This window comes from Dromaius novaehollandiae, chromosome 1, assembly GCF_036370855.1.
Source record: "Dromaius novaehollandiae isolate bDroNov1 chromosome 1, bDroNov1.hap1, whole genome shotgun sequence".
Lineage (NCBI taxonomy): Eukaryota > Metazoa > Chordata > Aves > Casuariiformes > Dromaiidae > Dromaius > Dromaius novaehollandiae.
This window is the reverse complement of record NC_088098.1, coordinates 121,189,411-121,209,456: the sequence shown is the minus strand read 5'-3', so window position 1 is coordinate 121,209,456 and position 20,046 is coordinate 121,189,411. Positions and strand designations below refer to the sequence as shown.

The 20,046-nt window shown below is 39.8% G+C and overlaps 2 protein-coding genes across 4 annotated transcripts in view; both read right to left on the bottom strand.

The window, feature by feature from the left end:
- LOC112996159 (interferon-induced GTP-binding protein Mx-like) overlaps positions 1-7,042 on the bottom strand; it is a 44,227-nt gene extending 37,185 nt beyond the window's left edge. For all 3 annotated transcript variants that reach the window (XM_064525236.1, XM_064525258.1, XM_064525252.1), the window contains exon 1: positions 6,058-7,042. The gene's annotated coding sequence lies outside the window, so the exon portion shown is untranslated. The remainder of the gene's footprint in view (positions 1-6,057) is intronic.
- Positions 7,043-7,191: 149 nt separating this feature from the next.
- Positions 7,192-19,431, bottom strand: FAM3B (FAM3 metabolism regulating signaling molecule B). The gene is made up of 8 exons (XM_026121587.2): positions 19,230-19,431; positions 15,753-15,896; positions 14,747-14,870; positions 13,327-13,385; positions 10,802-10,852; positions 9,507-9,594; positions 8,613-8,745; positions 7,192-7,685 (listed from the first exon to the last, which is right to left on the bottom strand). The coding sequence occupies exons 1-8, from the start codon at positions 19,246-19,248 to the stop codon at positions 7,599-7,601; spliced, it is 705 nt and encodes a 234-aa protein (XP_025977372.1). The 5' UTR covers positions 19,249-19,431; the 3' UTR covers positions 7,192-7,598.
- Positions 19,432-20,046: the final 615 nt, after the last annotated feature.

Genomic DNA, 20,046 nt, shown 5'->3' with positions numbered 1-20,046 from the left:
TCCCTTTCCAATTCATTTTTATCTTCCTGAGTCAAGGTTGTCGGCTGGGAAAAGACATCCAGAGAGAGCAGCTAAGTTTAAAATGAGTAAAGCAAATCTTTAACTCAGGAAGGAAAATCTGGTGTACCTGCCCTACACCTTACTCACACATTGTAGTAAATCACTGCAATGAATTTCTTGCAATAAGTTCCACGTTCAGTTTTTGTCATCTTCAGATGACAGAGTGGGCAGGTCTAGTGCCTTAGCTCCTACGAAACTTCAGGCAGGGAATGTGTTGAAGGTCCTGATCAATACCAAGTACTAAATCACACTTGGCAACCAAAGACAGCAAAAGGAAACTGTGTTTCCAAGAAGATGAGTTCATTTATCACTGTGATGGACATGTCTCCCACAGCAAGCACAGCTTAGCTCCTGAACTCCAATTCTATCCTAGCCTATCAGAAGCAAAATCAGAAACTAGCTGTACATGGTGTTTTCTGTTCTGGCTTCAAAGTCCAGAAATAGCTACTCAGGGTCTAATTCTGCCCCTTTTTCTCTTTATAGGCAAAAAAATCTGGTCGTGATATTCACTGATGAGCCAAGATAATATATAATGATATTCAATATGAGCCAGGTTAGGAGCAAAATTCGGATTTATAGCCTAATGTGACTTCAAAGCACATATAACCCTTTGGAAAGTCTTGCTTAAAGACCTTATTCTTCTTTTCCAGATACAACTTGTTATAGATCTCCTGGCCTTGGGGAGAAGAGAGAAGTTCAGGCTCGTCCCTGAGAACTCACTAGTAGGGAATGCCCAAGAGACAGAGAACAACTATAGAAAGCATAGCTACAGAAGACTTCTATTAGAAGTATGCGGTTGAAATGAATATTGCTTTTGGCTAAAACATAACCATTACAAACATGGTTTTTATTTTTAATGAGGCCTGCACTGGAGACAGGGCCAGCCTAAAGCATCCGTTACTATGCTCTTTTCTGGAACAGGGAAAAATCATGTTAGAGCTGCTAATGTAACCCTTGCATTTGAGGGGGAGAATCTACATTTCCTATGCTGCTGAAAATCTTGCCCAGGAGAAAATCCAGCCACCTGAGCTATGCCCCCCTTCCCTATAGTCTTGTATCAAAGCAGAGAAGTGAAATCAAAACTTCACACTCCCAGGACAGGAGGAATTGCTGTCACTCAAACATTATTAAAAACACCCATCTTAATCCCTTGAATTCTAGTCATCTTTCAGCATTCCACCTGCTGCTAAGAAGAGATTTAGAGGTATGAAGCTCACATATTACTTCCCACCAGGCATTATGTAGAAGTAAAAGCACCAGCTTCTCTTTGCTCTTCTGAGTGGATTGAAGTCACTGGGAGTTTTGCTTTAAGCACAGACTATGAAAGAGCAACAGAGTGTATTCTTTCACTGTTGAAGAACTTTTCCTTTCTTATACTTTTCTTTTAAAAATTGTGGAAACTTCCTACTTTGAGACAGATGACATTACACAAAGAACTTACTTAAAGTAACAGTTATTGACCACTGAGGCACTGGAAGTATTAATAGTTTTACCTATTACTTGATCAATATTTCCTACTGCTGCCATCAGACTGGACTGCAAGAGATCCATCAGGAAATTTTAAGGGCATGTCACGACCTTGAAACACTTTTCATTCTCTTAAATGGAGAGATAAAAAGAGCCTCTGTCCAGGTACTCCACTCATTATAGGATTGATTGTGTCACATTTCCACTGGAGGGAGAAGTGGAAATGATAGTTACTTTTTCTAACTGCTTCTCTCTAAAATGTCTCTCTAAATGGTCTGGGGATATGAGGGACCTATGTGAATCCTTCTTGTGAGGAACGCTGAACAACAGGCAGATATTTGCAGAGAAATTTGAACATGAATCTAGTACGGCGTAAAGTGGTGTGATGCCTCCTAACCTCTGACAGTTCAGCAGTAATTGGGAGAGGGTACAGGGAAGGGGGCTCAGGCTTGCCAGGGGTCTGGAGCACAGGACCTGCAAGGAGCGGCTGAGGGAGCTGGGCTTTTTGGTTAGAAGAAGAGGTTAAGGGGGTGACCTACTAACTGCTGACTACTACTTGAGTGGCGGTGACAAAGGTTTTGGAGTCAAACTTTTCTCGGTAGTGCCATACAGTATAATAAGAGAAAACAGCCACAAGGTGTAGTTTGGGAGCTTGAGGTTGGTTATTAGGAAATAATTCCTCACCAAGAGGTTAGAGCTGTACTGGAACAGCTCATCCCAGGAACTTGCACTGTCTCCATCCTTGGAGGATTTTGACACTCAGAAGACAAAGCTACAGCTGACTGGACCTGGTGGTGGGGAAAGCCCTGCTCTAAGCACAACACTGGAGCTCCAGAGCTCCAGTCCAACTAGTGTTTCTATGATTAGTAGCTAAACTCACATGCATAACAGTACTCCAGCACGAGTCTTCCTAATTATCTAAACTATCCTTTTTTTATTTTTATTTTTGCTGATTTCAGCAAAAGCAGTACCATGGGCTATTTTTTTTCTAGTGAACAAGGTGATCTATTGAGACTTCAAGCCTGGACATTTACCAAGTCCAGTACTCATTAGTGATACACAGAGTGCTGATTCTAACAGCTTACACACATTAGAATTAGGGGTATAGACACCCTTGATCTTCAGACAAACTTCACTCCAGCAAGTCCAACAAAACCATGGGCTTCAGTGCTAAGCTACATGCTGAGGTTGCTGTCCGGGTCCCAGGAAGGCTGGTGCAGGCTGCATGGAGGCCTCTGTTGCTGCAGCTTTACTGCAGCTGGCACCTCAGCCAGCCACATTAAAGCCATATACTTCAATTATACTTCCAGCTGCAGTAGGTATATGACATGAGAGTCTGCATCTCGAAAGGAAACCTAAACGTGTCCCAAAAGTTAGGTTGCTTAAAAACAATGCACACTTCTTAAACATACACCACATGCCAAAGTTACAAAAGGCATAGAAAAAAACTTGTTATGAAAAACATACATTTCCAGCCTCTCTTGAAAGTCAATCATCCTCATACCCTTGTAGAGCCAATTAAAAGGAAATGGAAGCCTGCTACTAGCAAAGTGCAGGAAACTAAGATCTAGCAAGTTACAAGCAAAGCTTCCAGCTGGCTTCCCAGCTGTAATTGCACTATGACCAGAGCAGATATCTGTTGGTTTTAGTAGGCACTCCGCAAGAGCTCTTGGTACTTCTACAGACAAGATATACCAAGGTCTGGAAAGACACTGCTGCCACCTGCTGTGGCATTTTCCTTTCGAATACAGAAAAACAAGCCCCGAGTAATGCTGCCACATAAAAGCTCGTGTTTTCCCATTGCGTCTGTGTATTGTGATTTAGAAAAAGATCACCCCCCCCCCAAGGTTTTAGTCTCATTTCTTGTTGGTAATACTTCATGCTGTTCTAGAAGTATTTCATGAAGTGCGATGAAAACTACAGCATTTACCTGACCAAGGAGAGCACAACAAATTGCTTCCTACCTGCTGCTTTTGTGGTTGACAGCATTATGTGACACAGACAGCATTACGTGGCATTTACAGCACTAACCTCTGCGGCTGAAGCTTGGTTGTGGTCTAGAGCTTATGACAGGGAATGTAAGGACATCTGCATAAGAGATTCTACACCCTATGGCCTCACACTAAAAGAAGTCTAAATATTTGATTTCCTATTCTTCTGATTTTTTAAATCCAAAAGCATTTCCCAGATTAATTTTTCAAAATTACAGTTCCATAAAAATGCTTTTCATTCCAATTTAGAAGCCAGTTCTTTCAAAAGTGCTCCAATTGTGTGCAAAATTGAAATTCCATTTTCAAACCAGCTCTCTGTAACATTGCTCCTACTCGGAAAATGTTTGGAAAAGTGGCACCCTGTTACTCAAGAGATCACTTTTTTTGTAACTTCTTGAGATCAGAGAGGTATCAAAGTACTTGATGTTCCTCTGCCTCCCATATTTAAACACTGTGGCATTAGCAATGGAAAACAAAGCTGATTGCTACTCTACGCTGCATATTATTAACACACACAGTCTAGCTGACTCAGCTGCATTTCTGAAAATGTGCACACAAGGGAGTTAAAGAGCATTTCTCAGGGGTTCCCATGCAGTTCGATCTGTGACTTAGACAACAGCATGCATTTTTACTGTTGCCCATTTGTAAAGAATGGAGTACTGGGAAGTTGCTTTCTGGTGACAGGCTAACAACCAGCCCTCCGCTGTCTGGAAATAACAGCATCAATCTTCTTTTGGAATGATTAGGCAAGGCCCAAGTGGCCTGAGATGATGCTCACTTTATAAATCAATGATAAATAATGTATACAGCAGATGCTTCCACTTGAATAGCTAAGAAAATAAAAGATTGCCAGTTAATGGAAACTGACAGTAATACAACCCGGACAAAACACATCTTGACACAGATGCTCCACACAGAACCAAAACAAGCAATATCTGTGTGATCTGAATATGGCTGTGAGAATGCTAATAACGCAAACGATTACTCTTCTAATTATTGTCGCTGTTCTTGGCTACATCAGAATCATTATCCACTGGATTTACATGCAGAATCAAATACCCAGAGCAGCCTTATGATGAAAAGCTGTTTAGACAACAGTACAACACCATTATCACTTCCTTAAGGGGGACTCTTCATGGTGGCAAGGGTTGTACGCTGTCAAAGGAGCAGTAAGCTAAGATTCTGCTGAGGCTCGGTGATGCCAGAGCTAAGGGTGTACTTCGTATTTTGCTTTTTACCACAAAAGGGTAATGTAGTAGTACATTTCATGTTAACTGCTGAATAGAAATTGATGTAAAATTTGTTGTAATTGATGTAAGATTAATTTAGGCTAGAGTAGAAGGCAGTAACTGTCAAACCACACTGAGCTCCAGGACTATCTCAGAGCCTGGCATGCTAAAGGGTGCCTACCATTATTACTGTAATTATGTTATTTATTTTTATAGTTCAGGCATGTAATGCAGAAGTGATTACAGTGTAAAGGAATAAACATTCAGACAGTAACACAAACATTCCCTGAGTAAATTATTGGGCATGTGAAGATGTATACTTCAAGAAAATGGCTATACAAAAGCTGTATGTCTTGGTATTGCTCTGGCAGAGAGGAACGCTAAAATACAACTGACTAGACTCCTCTATCAGCAGCACAGGAGAGATTTGATTTAGCTGCCAGGCTGTAACATCCCTAAGAAGTGTATAAAAGCAGCTGCAACCTACTTATTCAAACCTCCCAAGGAGTAAGCACTCAAGTATCTTCAGTACTCCAGAAAACTGTCCAAACACAGGCTCACGCGAAAGCAGCTGTTATGATCAGTGCTCCTCTTGACAAAACACGTGGGACTGTGTAAGAAACAGCAGCAGATGCAGAGAAGTTTTCTTAACTGCTAAGTAGTCTGCAGTTGCTAGCAAACATTGGGTCTCCCATCCAAATCATTAAGATTCAAGATGAGGACAAATTCAGCATGTGTTACAACAGTTCATATGAATTTACTATTAAATGTGTAAAACACCAAAATGGAGACTTACTTATGACTTGCAAAACTCATAAGTTGAACAAACAAAAGAACAACAGAAGCATGATATAGATCTGGAAAAATATGGAAACAGGTATTTCAATACTCAATTTGTAACCACCTAATCAGTAGCAAGGTGATAAGGAACAGCCACTCTGAGTCTGTCAAGGTCAAGTTGTATCAAAGTAATTTAACTGCTTTCGTTGGCAGGGTCCCTGGGCTAGGGACCTGGTAGCAGGAAATGGAGCTTTAGGGACTAGGGGAGACTTATTACCAGAAAGCTGCTGGGAACAGCAGTGCCTACAAGCAGATGGTGGCAGCTGGGACAAGGGTAGAGAAATGGAGCACTGCAGAGTGGCCTTCAACTGGGCAACACAGAAAGCAACAGCAGAATGAGGCTCTGGCTGTCGGCAAGCAAGCTCTCAGGTTGTGACCGCAAGGTAGGCAAGAGAGGGTCGGATATCAGCGGAGAGAGACACTCACAGTTTGTTAGGGATTAAACAGGATAGATTTAATAAAGGACTTACACGACAGACTGCAAAGGGAGCCCCGGGAACCGCGAGGAGGGATCGCCGAAGGTAGGCTGCTGGAGGTACGAGTCAGACACACAGCCAGGACACACAGACCAGACACGTGTGGGACTCAACTTGTTGTTCCTAAGGGCCCCTTAAATCTACTAGAGCTGTTTACTTATCTCAGCTGTGCTAACCTTGAGTAGCTACTGCCCGGGAAGGAGCTAGACGTTGCTGACAAACCGGAATATGCGTGCCTGGCCCTGATGGGAATTTGGTCAGTGTGTGGTTTCACATACTTGGGACTGCTACCATGTACTCTGCAGTCATTGACTCCTTGCCAGGTCTTCTGCAGGTGTTCTCACTACACCAGTCATTGCTTCTGCTTTTCTCCTGCCCTGAGTCTAGAGTGGAGGACACCAGTAAACAGCTGCAAAGAGTGCTGTGACCCATTTGAAGCACAGCATGTTAAGAAAGTTGTTAATGCACATTAAATGAAAGTTTTAATGTTGAGAAAAAAGAATAAAGAAAGATTAAAATAGATCAGGTAGGTCCAGTCTACAAAGGAGAGAACTGATGAGGACAGTCTCCATATGCATGATAGACTAGCATAAAGAGAGTGCTGACCAGCTACTGTCCTTGTAATTGGTTTTGTCTACAACAGGATATTTAGGTTAATTCTGTATGTTTGGGAAATAGCTAGAATAACAGTGAAATGCTAAAGGAAGCAACTTAAAGAAGCTGTGGAATTTGCATTATGGGAGGCTTCTGAATAACAAATGGCAAACACCAAAACCACACAAACACCACTTAAGAAAGTTCTGTACGTATTTGATCTGCTTCAGTAAAAGGGAAATTGACCAAATGACCTCTACAGTTTCCCTCCAACATGTGTTTGATTCTACAGCTAGCATGGATAACGCTTAATCTTGCATGAAGTCATATCTTTTTTTTAAACTTAGAGGAAGAGAAAATAATTAAAAAGAATGATGTAGATTTTCAGCATAAATTTGGTAAAATAATTCAAACAACTTGCCCCTTGGATGTTAATGTTGTTATTCCATGTTGTTATATCACTGAAACCAACAGCTCAACTAAAATAACAGCAATTTCCATACTTTTTCTGAAGAGATGCAGTTACTAATACACTAACATCAAAATAATTTATTGGTAGTGATTTTATATTACAATTTAGATTAAATGCTGTTTTCATATTAGTCTTTAAAGACAACCAGAAGAAAACACACAGTAAAAACAAACAAAAACTATAATTACTAATGACCATATATAATCACTTTCAATAAACCTGGTGTTTTATGACTGATCTCCTGAACACTGTAATTCCAAACCACAGTATTTTACTTCCACCTGTCATCGAAATATGTAAAACTTGTGAAGAAAGAATGCTTAAAAACTGTACATATGACTTATTTTACAATTACTGTTCAGATGCTTGTAGGCTTCAGGAGGCAACCTACTAGAGTCATATGTATAAAAATATAGAAGTGTCTTTATTAGTAATATTATATAGTATATATAATATAGTATGCATTTGTTCAGATCAGGTTTCTTGGGATACAACCTTCTATCTGGATTTCAGCTGGCCAGCCACTGTACCTGTTGTTCTTGTCAGAATGGTTTATCTATTGAAAAAAAAAGAAAAAAAAGAAATTTGGTTTACCTTTCACAAACTAGTTTGTCACGCCTCGTATAACAAAAGGGGGAAAATGGAGTAAGACTAGGAAGCTAAGGGTTATGTTGGGCATCTTGCTTGTCATAATGGGTGAAAATTCCACCAGTTTCTTTCTTACATACAATGCTGTATTTATTTCCCAGATGGATGTCATAATATACACTAAATGGAATACTTTTTTCCTGCAGAAGCTCTGTAATGCTAAGAAGACTGCAACAATATTCTAGGGTAAATTAACTATGGAAATTTCACATGCCTTTGGAGAGACTCAGTATCATAAAGAGAACAGAATTCTGAGTTGGATCTTTTCATTTCTGTTTGTCTCCCTGTCATGCAGAAAGAGCAATAGTGGACTTACCGCAAGCAAAACAAAGTCACAGATGGAAAGAGAAATATGATATAGAAATGGCATCTTTAATACTCCTGAAGCTTGAGGGCAAGTTATTCAGAACAGCTTTGCGATGCAGGCACTCCTTTGCTTGCATAGCCAATATGAGACAGCCCAATTTTCAGACAAAGCAGCCTTGAATTTTTAGAAGTCCTTGGAACTGTCCTTCCGGAAGAAAATATAAGCCTCTGCACAGCACGTCAGGCTGGACATTTCAAAATTGAGACTCTCTAGAAAATTTCTGTAACTATGTTGTAGAAAGGAAAAGCAGTCACAAAATGACTGTGGTAAAAATGCTGGTGTGATAAAAGTCATACTGTACAGAGCCCAGATCCAAAGCAAAGAATGAGAACACATTAGAGAACTTTTTTTGTACAACTGGGACCTACTAAACAGACTACAGTTATTTTAGCTCCACTACTAAATCTGTATCTGAAAGCCATACCTGAAATACAGACAAATACAAAGTGAAAATATAATGAACCTGACCTTTTCTTTTTGGATATTATCTGGCAGCTTGAAGCCTTTGGCAGCTACAAATGCCCAGCTTGACCTAAACTTCATATTCTGTATTTCTTTACTTCCCAGCTTTTCTACTACTTTTTTGGCATCATTCTTCAACCTAGGAAAATTTGGCACAAAAAAAGTGTTAAAAATGCAGGATGTGAGAAAAGCTGAAAAAGATGACCATTGATTCATGGTTTACATAGCAGGTCAGCAGAAGGAACAATAAGTCTAAAACTTCCTCTCTCTTGAGAGCTTAGTAGCACACTATGAAATTCACACATGAAAATCCTTTTTTTCTTCCTCTGTAAATTCCTGAAGTTAATAGAATCTGTTTGCAACAGTGTAGCAAAAACAAAAAGGTATCTCAAATAGTATTTGATATTTCATGCCTTTTTAAATAAGGATTAGAGCATGAAATTTTTATCAAACGTATTAAGACTTCCCCCATATAATCATGTGTCCTTACCATGATCATGAATTACCTTATCATGAAATCAAACTAAAAAACCTTAAGATCTGAAAGCACTTAAAGAATCAGGTTAAGATGTGCGAAGGAATGAAAACTAGGTATGTTATACTTGGAGCTGTGGATTCCATCTCAGTAGAAAGCTGCAACCTAGACATAACATCACAGGCCCTTATGAGGACAAATAAGTGTCTTTTAGACAAATTAACACCACCTGTTCATCTTTGAAAGCTTCATCATATATGATATGGGCAAGCACTGAATGGACCTGGATTCAAAACCTCTGAAAGATGAAATGAGAGAACAACCCTATAGAACAAAACAACCTGTTGCTTTACAGTATTTTGGAACTGTGATTTTCAAGCTATTCATTGCTCTATTCCTCAGCCTATCATGAACAACTTGCTTACCGGGTGCTTCCATCATCATGGGTCACCATGAAAAGCAGGGACCCTTGTGGTGCATTTTCAATGAAAGCCACCATGCCTGCAGAGTGGTCTGTTGAAACAATACACAATTGATTATTTGGGTCTCCCAGACATACACACATATCACATGCCACCTACTTTCTCTTATGTTCAACTTGTTCTCCATTTTTGGCCTTCTCTGTTCAAAATGAGACATAATTAGGCAATACTTCTGTTCACAAGCAGAGGGCCTAATCCTGAAAGGTGCTGAAAGCTGCCGGCTCTCACTGAAGGCTTGCCAGCTCTCACTGAAGGCTATGAGAGAACAGGTTGATCTGCAGTTCTCAGTAGTAAACAAAAATATTTATTCTGAACTTCTAAAAAAAAAAATTTAGACTCAAGACTGTAAGTATAGTTTAAGTTTACCTCATATGGTATTATACATACAAGCAAAGCATGGAATAGCCCAGAAGTCCTTGCTATTTTATGCCTTTATTTTTGTGAGTTTCCTGTTAACTAAGCTGACTAATAAACCAGACTGCATGCTCATTTTTTTAAGAGGGCAGCCTATCTGCAGCACTAAGCTATTTATTGCTTTTGCAATTGCCAGACATACACAAGACACTTCTACTAAGCATACAAAAAATATAATGCATGCCCTAGAGAACTTACAGTCTAAGTACTGTATATAAAACTTTACTTACATGATTAGTCCCAATGTGATTAATAGGTTTATTCATGCAAGTAAGGTCATGAGCATTCCTAAGTGGTCAAAGAATCAGCTTTCAGTACCTCACAACATTCTGGTTTTACTAATGAGTAATAAAACTAGTATAGTTCAAAGTAGGGTAAACATGTTAAAAGGTATTCTTAAAGTAAATCTCCTTTCCAGATAGACTGAAGGATGTTAAGACACAGACCAGCAGACTGCCTATGATGACTTTAGAACTAAAATAGCGCAAAATCTGCCACAAAAAGGAACTGGCTGAATAAAGTATCTGGATCTGATATTCGGAGACATGGTATCCTAACCAGACTGAAATCATGGACAAAACAGGTGACAATTAATTACAGAAATGTTAACTAGCTCAAGCAACAGGAGAAATGTGGCTTTTCAGACAAAGTTTGTTATCAGACCTGGCTACAACATATTTTAATAAAGACAATACTTGTTTCTAGAGGATCCACTTCGATAAGACAATCATAGTCATTTGAAAGAGCAGGATAATCATTTAAAAATAACTCTCTTCTGAACACTGAAATGTTAACAAATGCTCTATTACACTTTCTTCTCCTACCTCCATCCCACATGTCAAAAAATTTTGTCGCTACAACTTCTCCTGTTTTATCTGTAATTAAAAAAAAAAGTTTGTAAATAGAAGGCAAAAATGATTAAATTTAATCAGCATACAGAGTGTTTTCAGCTAAAGCTAGGCATCTCCAATATTTAGTATTATTGTGCTTCTGAGCTTCATTTGTTTGAATTTTGAAATTGGAAGGAATCTGGAATAACAGAAGTTTAAGGCTTGGGTGATAACATTTTGTTTCACATAGTCTCTGCCTGCAGCAGCAATCAGCTGAGAAAATTCTTCACAAATCAGTTATTTTCATCATTATAGGACAGACCTGAAAGCTGTCAAATAAAATCACATTGGTAATAAATACACACTTCTTTCAACTAAATGAAGTCACTTACCTCCCTCTCAGCAGATGGGATCCGAATCATTAAATGTGATTAAAACATTTTCATTACTTTTTGTTTTAAGGAATGAATTAAGATTATTGTGAGCTTCCGTGTTTTTATATGTGCATGTACTACACTAGGTCATAACCATAAATAGGAAAATGGGTTAAGCTTGAGACTATTTAAAGTGACCTAATACTATTCTGTGTAGTGTTTCAGATGTGCCAACTTTCATGTCACTTGTATCTCAATGGACAGAAACCAGGCACTCAAGCATCATTACCACATCACAAGTTGGGTATGCAAACCATCTAGTCGTTTCAGAACATTTTGGTCAATATTCATAGTTAATTATGCTGCTGTTGAGATTGGACTATCTTCATTTTCACAAGACATGTAGAATTTGAAATATTTTCTAGATTTCTAAATCCATGCTAACTGAACTAATTGATTTTGATTATCCAAGACACATCCCTTTTCCATTTAGAGTGCTATCTGCACATTTCTACTGTGAAGATGCAGCAGTTCCTGTTCCCTTTCTGGCTTATCCTTGATTCATACATGGCAAAATCATGGAGGCAAGTTCTTCCAAACACAGGACTAAAACCCGAGTTTATCAGGTTGATGAGGGGAAAAGGTGGTAAAATCTGTAAGTGGTAAAACAGCATTCTAGAACTGGGCTGCTTCTCAGAAGAGAACAAAAAAATTGAAAAGACTTCAGTGAGGACAGCAGAAAGACACTAAATTATTTCTCTCTCTCTCTCTCTCTCTCATTAGTTTGGGCTTAATAATTCTGTCTTCTTTCTTACAAAAGACCTGTCCATCCAGAAAAGAAAGTGTTATCCTTATGGAATGAGTGTGATGCTACAGGAAATTTACTGAACACAGTCATTAGCTAGACTGATCTAATTAGAGGATATGCAGAAAATACATTTCACTGTAATTTGGTTAGAGATAACAGACATTTAGTGGCAGATGAAGATGTAAGGTAGCTAAAATGTATATGTGATGGAGAAAATGGTTGTTCAGCCTTTTAAAAATGTGAATGCTAGAACTTGATGCAATACTTCTTTTTCCTCACTAATGTCAAATGCAAACATAGTACTAGTTCCCCACTCCTATTTGATACAATCTTACTTTAACATTTAGGGTCAATATTTGCCCTCTTAGTTTACAGCTGTATACTGAAAACTCATTTTTAACTGTTTACCTCTCACAGCCAGTAAAGCTTTTATGATTCCTTATTGGAAACGTGAAAAGCATACAGTTGTTAACACACAAAAAAAAATTGGAACAGATTCTTTGCTAGTGTAATTCAGCCCACTGACTTCAATAAAAGCACACAAGTTTAGACAAGTCTAAGATCTTAGCAATACTGAGATACAGACACTGGAACAAAACCATTTTGTGATCAAAGACAAAAGGACCATGCACCTGAACTCTCTCTCTTTCCCTCCCCCCAACACTTGTGCATTTATTTTGCTCAGGATCTATTATCAAGTACACTACCCTTTACTATTCCCATTCATCTAATTAAAATGGTACCTCCAGATCTTGAATAAACTGCAGCTTCTGCATTCCAATAGCTCCTGCTATAAGCAAAGACATGTAATGGCAGTTTAATATTAATTGAGTTTCAAGCCTGTCTTTCTGCCCACTGACCAAGTCTGAAGGCATTTTTACTTCGGGGCAATTTATTTCCATAAATCCTTTCTTAGCGCAAGATGAGAAGAAAAGCAGAACTGTAGTTCTCAGTTACTGCTTGCTCCTATCAGTGGAGTGGCAGGTATGTTTTACCAAAGGCTGAACCTGAAAATTGAGTCTAACTGCTGGAGGCCACGGTATTTTTCCCATGTTACATAAAAAGCAGTTATACTTTTGTCTAATTAAATAATATCACACATCCACATAAACATACACTTCTACGTACATGTTCTCTATTTTCTTATACTGCTTATGAACAAGTTTGTTTTGTTCATTCACAAGACTTTTTCTTTCAAATACTAAGTTATACTTAAGTTTAACATGAATCTGAGTTTGTAACTATTTCCTTTTCGTCCATACTATCTAGTAAAAAAACGAACCTTTTAAAAGTTATTCCAGTACAAATGTATCTCTAACATTTATTCTCTTACTTACAATTCACAATGGCAATGTTTATGCCTCTTCCAACATTACCCTTTGCTTCACTCATGAGCCTGAAATTGAAATAAATACAATCTCAGTAGGATTCAACCCTTCAGCAGGTCTCATCCAAAGTCATATTTACCTATGCTAAGTCACTTCCTGGGGTTCATGTTTTTTTCAGTTACTTAATCAAAGAGCCTGTAACAAACAAGAGCTATAGCTTAAAAATTTTGCACATTATACCTGTCAAACAGCTTCCTTTGGAGGGCATGAGTCTTGCAAAATAAGCCAGCTCTGGAAGGTACTTTGTACAAATGCAGCCAGAAAGAGAAAATAGAGACTACCAAAAACAAATGTGGTTCTGAGGAAGTATTTTATGTGGACTGAATTTACACAAAGATCATTTCAAGACTGTGAAGTCATTCTACCTGTCCAACTGAGAACCATGAAGGAACATGACTTATAGAAGGTGTTGCCCATTCAACAATCAGAGCTTTTTACAGCTTTTCAAGCTGGCTGTCCCGAACCATGACAATTAAACTAACTACATTTGAAACTAACACTCTAATGCAGTTTTTGTAGAGGAACAAAGTAAATAACTTGAGATTTAGTTATTAAAAAATGAGCTAAACATTGTCAGATTTATTCTGAAGTTTATCATCAGTAAAACATTAACAGTTTAAAAGTCTTTCAATCTAAAGGTCAAAGGACTGAGAGTGCATTTCTTCCAAGCATTCATGTTGCAACTACTCAGCAATAAAAAAGTTATGAGTCAGTCAAAGCTAATAAAAGAAAGCCAATCAAACAGTCTGGAAAAAGAACAATGGCAGGTAAAGTGCACAGAAACTACATCCTCCGCTGGAAACAGCCTTGTTGCAGTCATCTCTGTGACAACAATGAGCTATTTCAAATGGAGAACACACAAGAAGTAGACAGGGAAAAAAATTAAGAGGGCTTTTAAAAGTGTATTTATAAGTATATATTCAAACACACTACCTCTACGTTATCTTCAGCCCTTACACCACCATTTCTTTTGAGCCTTTATTTTATGCCAGAGTTCTGTGGCGATGGATTATTTTGGTTTGAATCATCATCATAAAGGCTGTTTGAACGGAGGAAGCTGGGAAGGAGATGGACCCATGAAGCATGATGCAGAAAGGCTCTCACAAAACATAAAAAAACCCCTCAGTCAGAAATGAAGAGACAGTAATTCAGAAGGAGACAGCATGGAGACTCATTCCTTGCTAAGAGGCTTCGGAATTAGGGCATGCTTAATAGCACTGAAAAGGGAAGACACCAAAGGCTATCAATTGTAGAATTTTTTGCATATACTCTTACCGAAGAATCCGTTTTTCCCCCAGTAGGAGCTATGAAACACCTTTCCTCATACTACAAAGCACTTGCTTAGATTTGAAGTTAGACTGGTACTTACAGCTTATCCTCAAAACAAATTTTAGCCAGCTTTTCCTTGCCACCACCACTAAGAACTCGATAGGCATAGCTCCCAGGTGAGCAGGGAGACCAGTGATCACACTTCTGCCTTTTTGGGTCTGGGGCTACAACAACAGAAAAAAAAAAAAGGAGAAAACTTTTTTTTGAATGCTACATAAACAATTTCTACATAGAAATAACCACTTAATGTCAACACACTAAGCTTAAACATTTTTATAGAGTCAAATCCTGCCAGTTTTCCAGTATCATAGCAACACCATTGCAGATTTTCCTGGGCTTTAAGGTATCACTGACTTTCAAACTTCTGCTGGGACCAAGAGAAAGCTTATCTAGGGAAAAAATGTCCCGTATACTCTTGATTTGAGTCAGATCATACTAATTATTATTAGTAGTACTAATACATACTAATTATTATCAGCATTATTTCATTATAACAGGAAACAAGGGCTATGAAGATCAAGAATGTCTGCCAATACAAAAATTTTCCTTGCTTAATGACTTAAAATTAATAGCTATCATTCTCATTTTAAGTCTTTTTCACATGATAACATAGTCATAGAGTGAGAAAAATGTATGCCTGAAGCTATTCAGTCAGATTAGAGAGGAAAAAGCAACAATGAAAATTTCATCACAAAGTTAATTAGTGATTTAACAATTTACTATAACTGTAAAATATATATATAATAGGAACAAGGTTGCAGCTTTGAAGATTTGTGCTTATATACAAGCAAATAAATATGTGTTCTTATTAGTCACTTAATGAAATGTATTTGCATACTGGCAAATATATGATGACATTATGGTTCTTCAAAGATAGCGCCTAAGAAATAGTTCAGGCTTACACTAATTAACTTTATTCAGCCAACTTAACTCCTAGGAGAACAGCACGTCATTTGTTAGCTAAGAAGCTGTTTGCCGTTTAACATGTAAACACAGAACATTACATGTAAAACTAGGGAAAAAAATAAAGAAATACAACTACATACCCCTTACCACTGGTTTCTTTCCAATATCTTGAAGATTAGTGATAGATGCTGAGAGCACCTCTTCAGGTACAAGAGCACTGAGAAAGTATCCCAAGTACCAAGAAACCAGTGTTGCCAACAGAAGTCCTGATAATTTCACAAAACCTGATAAGAAAAAGAGAAAAATGCAGAGATAGAAAAGAGGTACTCATAGCAACACACAAAATCCTGTATTTTCTCTGGCACTGCTACAGAAACTGGTTATTTTATTTCTGATACACTGGGTAAACACAGCCTTTGGAGATGCTGCAATAGAACATTTGTGATGTTCCCCTTTAAACAACCTCTTTCATTTCTAGAACTTGATCTTCAAGCAAAAATACACCACACAATCCCCCCTCGATCCACAACAACAATGCCCCAAAGAAACAAGAAGTTCAGCTTAATCCTAGCGGGATTCTGACTCTGAAAAATAAGCACCAGATACTACACATGACTATTCAAGTAGTATGCAGTTACTGTTGATTTTGTGCAATAGGCAAACACCACAGGAATTGCTTAAAATCCCCACGCTGAACATAGCACATTCACCCTTTTGACACCCTGAGAAAAAATGACTGAAGAAGGCCCAAATAATCCTACCCACACATTGAGCTCTGACTGCATTCAAATATGACTAGAGTGATTGCTTCACCTTCTCTCAATTATATCAGTTTCCATGTATTGTATTAACAGTGCATCGAAAGGCTGCAAAAAATAAACAGGATTCACAATTTTCCTGTCTGTAAATAACAAAAATAAAAATAAATCCATATTAGACACCTCCTCTTCCTCATCATCAGAAATGCTGTTGTACGTTCCTGATCTAGAAGAAATATATTCTCTTATTTATGAAGCTAAACAATGAAATATCACACTGCAGGTCTGAAATGCTGACAGTTTGAGGTGATCAGATACTTCCTGGACGCATAGGTCTGTACAGTTCATTTACTAAAGGACTATTTTGATCAGTACTTAAATGCTGCCATTTGGAAATGGGCAGCAGTCTAAAGTACGCAGGAAAACTCTGCTCGGTAATGAAACATGTCCTTGAACATAATGGCCCACTCAAGCAAAAAAGGAGGATTTTAGTTTTATAGTCCTGAAAATCAAGTTTTACATAACCAATGTCCAAAAACATTATGTTCACTTTGCCAACTTGTTACAAAATATTTTCTATTGTCTAGCCTACACCTTCCTCATAATAGCTTTTACTCCAGTCCTTGAACCTTAGTGAGGATGAGCACAGATCATTACGAACATTCAAGGTTCTTTTGTAAATAATCCCAGTTTCCCATTTGCTGGATCCCCCCCACAAAAACAACCCCCTTTTAAGATGATGATCAGAGCTCCCAGAAGGTTCTGTATCATTGTACTGAGCAGTCATGAATGCATGGACTTATATGACTGAAAGGAAGATGCTGTGAGAAACATACTATATTTTCATCAGAGGATTAAGACTGGGAGGGTAATATAATGTATCTTCAGAGATAATAAAAAATTTCCTAATTATTATCTCTCTCACCCTACCACTAGTAATAATACAAAACTACACTAAAATAATATTGAAAAATACCCCATCAACATTTGTGTTACATAGTGATTGTGAACATTGACAAACACAAAGTTCCCATACCACAAAGAAAGAAAGAAGCTGCATGCACCAAGTAGAATGAAATTTACTCCCTTCCTTCTCTTTTTGAATATAAAGATTCAGATTTACACATGAAACATTTAATTTGTGAATGAGAGCATGTCACAGTTTTTAAAGACAAAAAACAGAGGAAGAATCAAGTGAAAACTAAAAGAAGTTTATTTAAAGATTCTAGCACTTTTATTTATTTGGGAGGGGGAGGGGGTTGGTAAAGGTCTATGAGCCTGTTAATCAGGTTTTGCATTGCTTATGCTGTTGTTGGCTTGGCAGCTTTATCTTTAAAACCATTTTGAATTGTTTTTATCAGAACTATGAACAAACTCTGGTGTGAACTAGGTTGGAGAGCGCAGCCTTTTGCCTAAGTAGAAGATAAAGTATGAAATGTCTAACTTCAGTTATTACATTCCTGTGTTTTACTTATATTACAAGCTTCTCGGATGTTTCCAAAACATGCCTTTTAACGTTTAAGGAATACATTTGCTAACTCTTCTGCACAATTTGCAGTTAGCTCACAAGACTGTTGCACAACATTTTCATTGTCGAGAAACTTCTGGTTTTGCCTTCACAGATTCGCAAGCCATGAGGGGACAGTGCTGAAGCTATCTACTGGGTCCAGCTCAGCCTTTGAGATTTCCTGAAGTTACACATCATGCACATGTATGCCCTTTTCTGGGCACCTGCATAAACATGCAAAAAACCTAGACAATAGCAGATAAACCATAAGCTCAGACAACCTTAGAACAGTTAAGAGAGCTTAAGATTTCTACGTGTAGTACTCAGAAATTATAAACTCCCAAGTTAGGTCTACATTCACAAGAGCAAGAACATTCTTTCGCTGGTTTTAGGAGCTGTCACTCATCAACCCACTATTACACTCAGAAAAAATGACCGATATGGGAACTGTATGCCGCAGAGAGGCACAGGTGACAGGAACCTTCCTCGCTTCATTTTGCCTTTAAATAGGGTGAGAAGTGCTATCAGCTCAGAGATACTTGGCAGTAGTCACAGCATCAGGGAGATGGGCTGACAGGAACAGGGAGGATGGAAATGTACGGGCAGCCTGGAGGGTGTTGTGGAAGGACGCGCCAGAAAGCAAAGCTGAGGGAAAAGCTGATGGTGGGTCCCATCTTTCAGCTACTCCCAGATTTCCTTTCTCCCTCCGGTGCTGACTTGCACCTCAGCAGCAACTTAAGCATCAAATTTAAGCGCAAGATTCTTTGGTGCTTAAGTGACTTAAAAATGCTCTGCCTGCCGCACCCTGCTAATACACACTCCACCTGCACACAACTGGACTTCCACGGAGGGAGTTAAAAAAAAAAAAGTCCACTGAAGACCCAAGTTTAAATTCATCCAGCCTAAAAATCCTAGCATTGATCGGTTTTTAGGAGCTGGTCCGGAGCTCGTAATTAGGCTGACCAAAATCTGGGGGAAACTGAGCTCCAGGGCAAGGAAGAAGACAGGGACTATGGGGAACTACAAGTTATCATCAACCTTGGAAATGACTGTAACTTTTAGAAGCAAAAAAACGAAGCAAAGAGGGGAAAAAAGAAAAAAAAAAAAGCCTCCAGCCCACTCAAGTGTCCAAGCTGGTACCAAGCCTTTAAAAACTACCCGATCCTCCTCCGCTCAGGCTAAGCGACGGGGCCAGGCCTCAGGCGCCCCCCTCGGCCCCTGGCCGTCCTTCGCCGGGGGCTCGGGGCGGGGGGAGGCGGCAGACGGCCCAGGACAACCCTCCCGGCCCTGGCCCCGCGCCCCCTCCTCGCTCGGCGGGGGAAAGCCCCCGCCGCCCCGAGGCTGCTACTCACTGTGCCGGCTCAGCCACATTTTTCACGGTGGGGGGGGAGGGGACGGGACGGGACGGGCTCTCCGCCCCCCTCCCCGCAGCCGTCCCGCGCTCCTCCTCCTCTCCGGGGCCGGGCAAAGCCCCCCCGCCTCGTCCGGGAGCAACCTGGACAGCGGCGCCGGCAGAGGCAGGGAGGAGGAGAGGCGGCGGCCACCTGCTCGGCCCGCCCCGCCGGCGGCAGCGCCGCTGCTGAGCGCGGCGGGAGCCGCGGGCGATGCGCCACCTCGCGTCGTCGGCCTCGCCGCCGTGGGCCTCGCCGCCCTGCGGCCGCTATTACGGGAGGGGGCGTGAGGTGCCAGGGCGGGCGGCGCTCAGCCGCAGGCACACCTCATGACGCCGTTAAAAAGACAGGCAGTGCTGCCTGATCTCCTTCGTCGTTTAACGGCCGCGGGAAAGACTTGGCTGAGGCCGATGCGTCTCCTTATACCCCGTTGGTGAAGACATCAGAGAGGGCCTGGCAGTGATGGTGGATGTGGCGGCTGTGCATGGCAGAAAGAGACGGTGAGATGAGCAAGCGGAGGGTTATCCGCTGTGCAGACCCGCCCGTAGAGCAAATAAAGTAAAAATGCTAAGAGCTGCCTTATGAAAGGCCCTTAAACGAGCCTCGTGGAAGTCGTGCTGAAAGTCAACCGCCTGAAGAAAAAGCAGCGCACTCATAGGACTAAAAGCAAGACTCGCGCTCCATCCAACAACCTGTTTGAATAGTTGTTTTCCCCCTAGGTTCAAAATAAGCCAGTTATTTTGAAGTCTTTGTTGAACCCAAACCAGAAAGTAGGAAG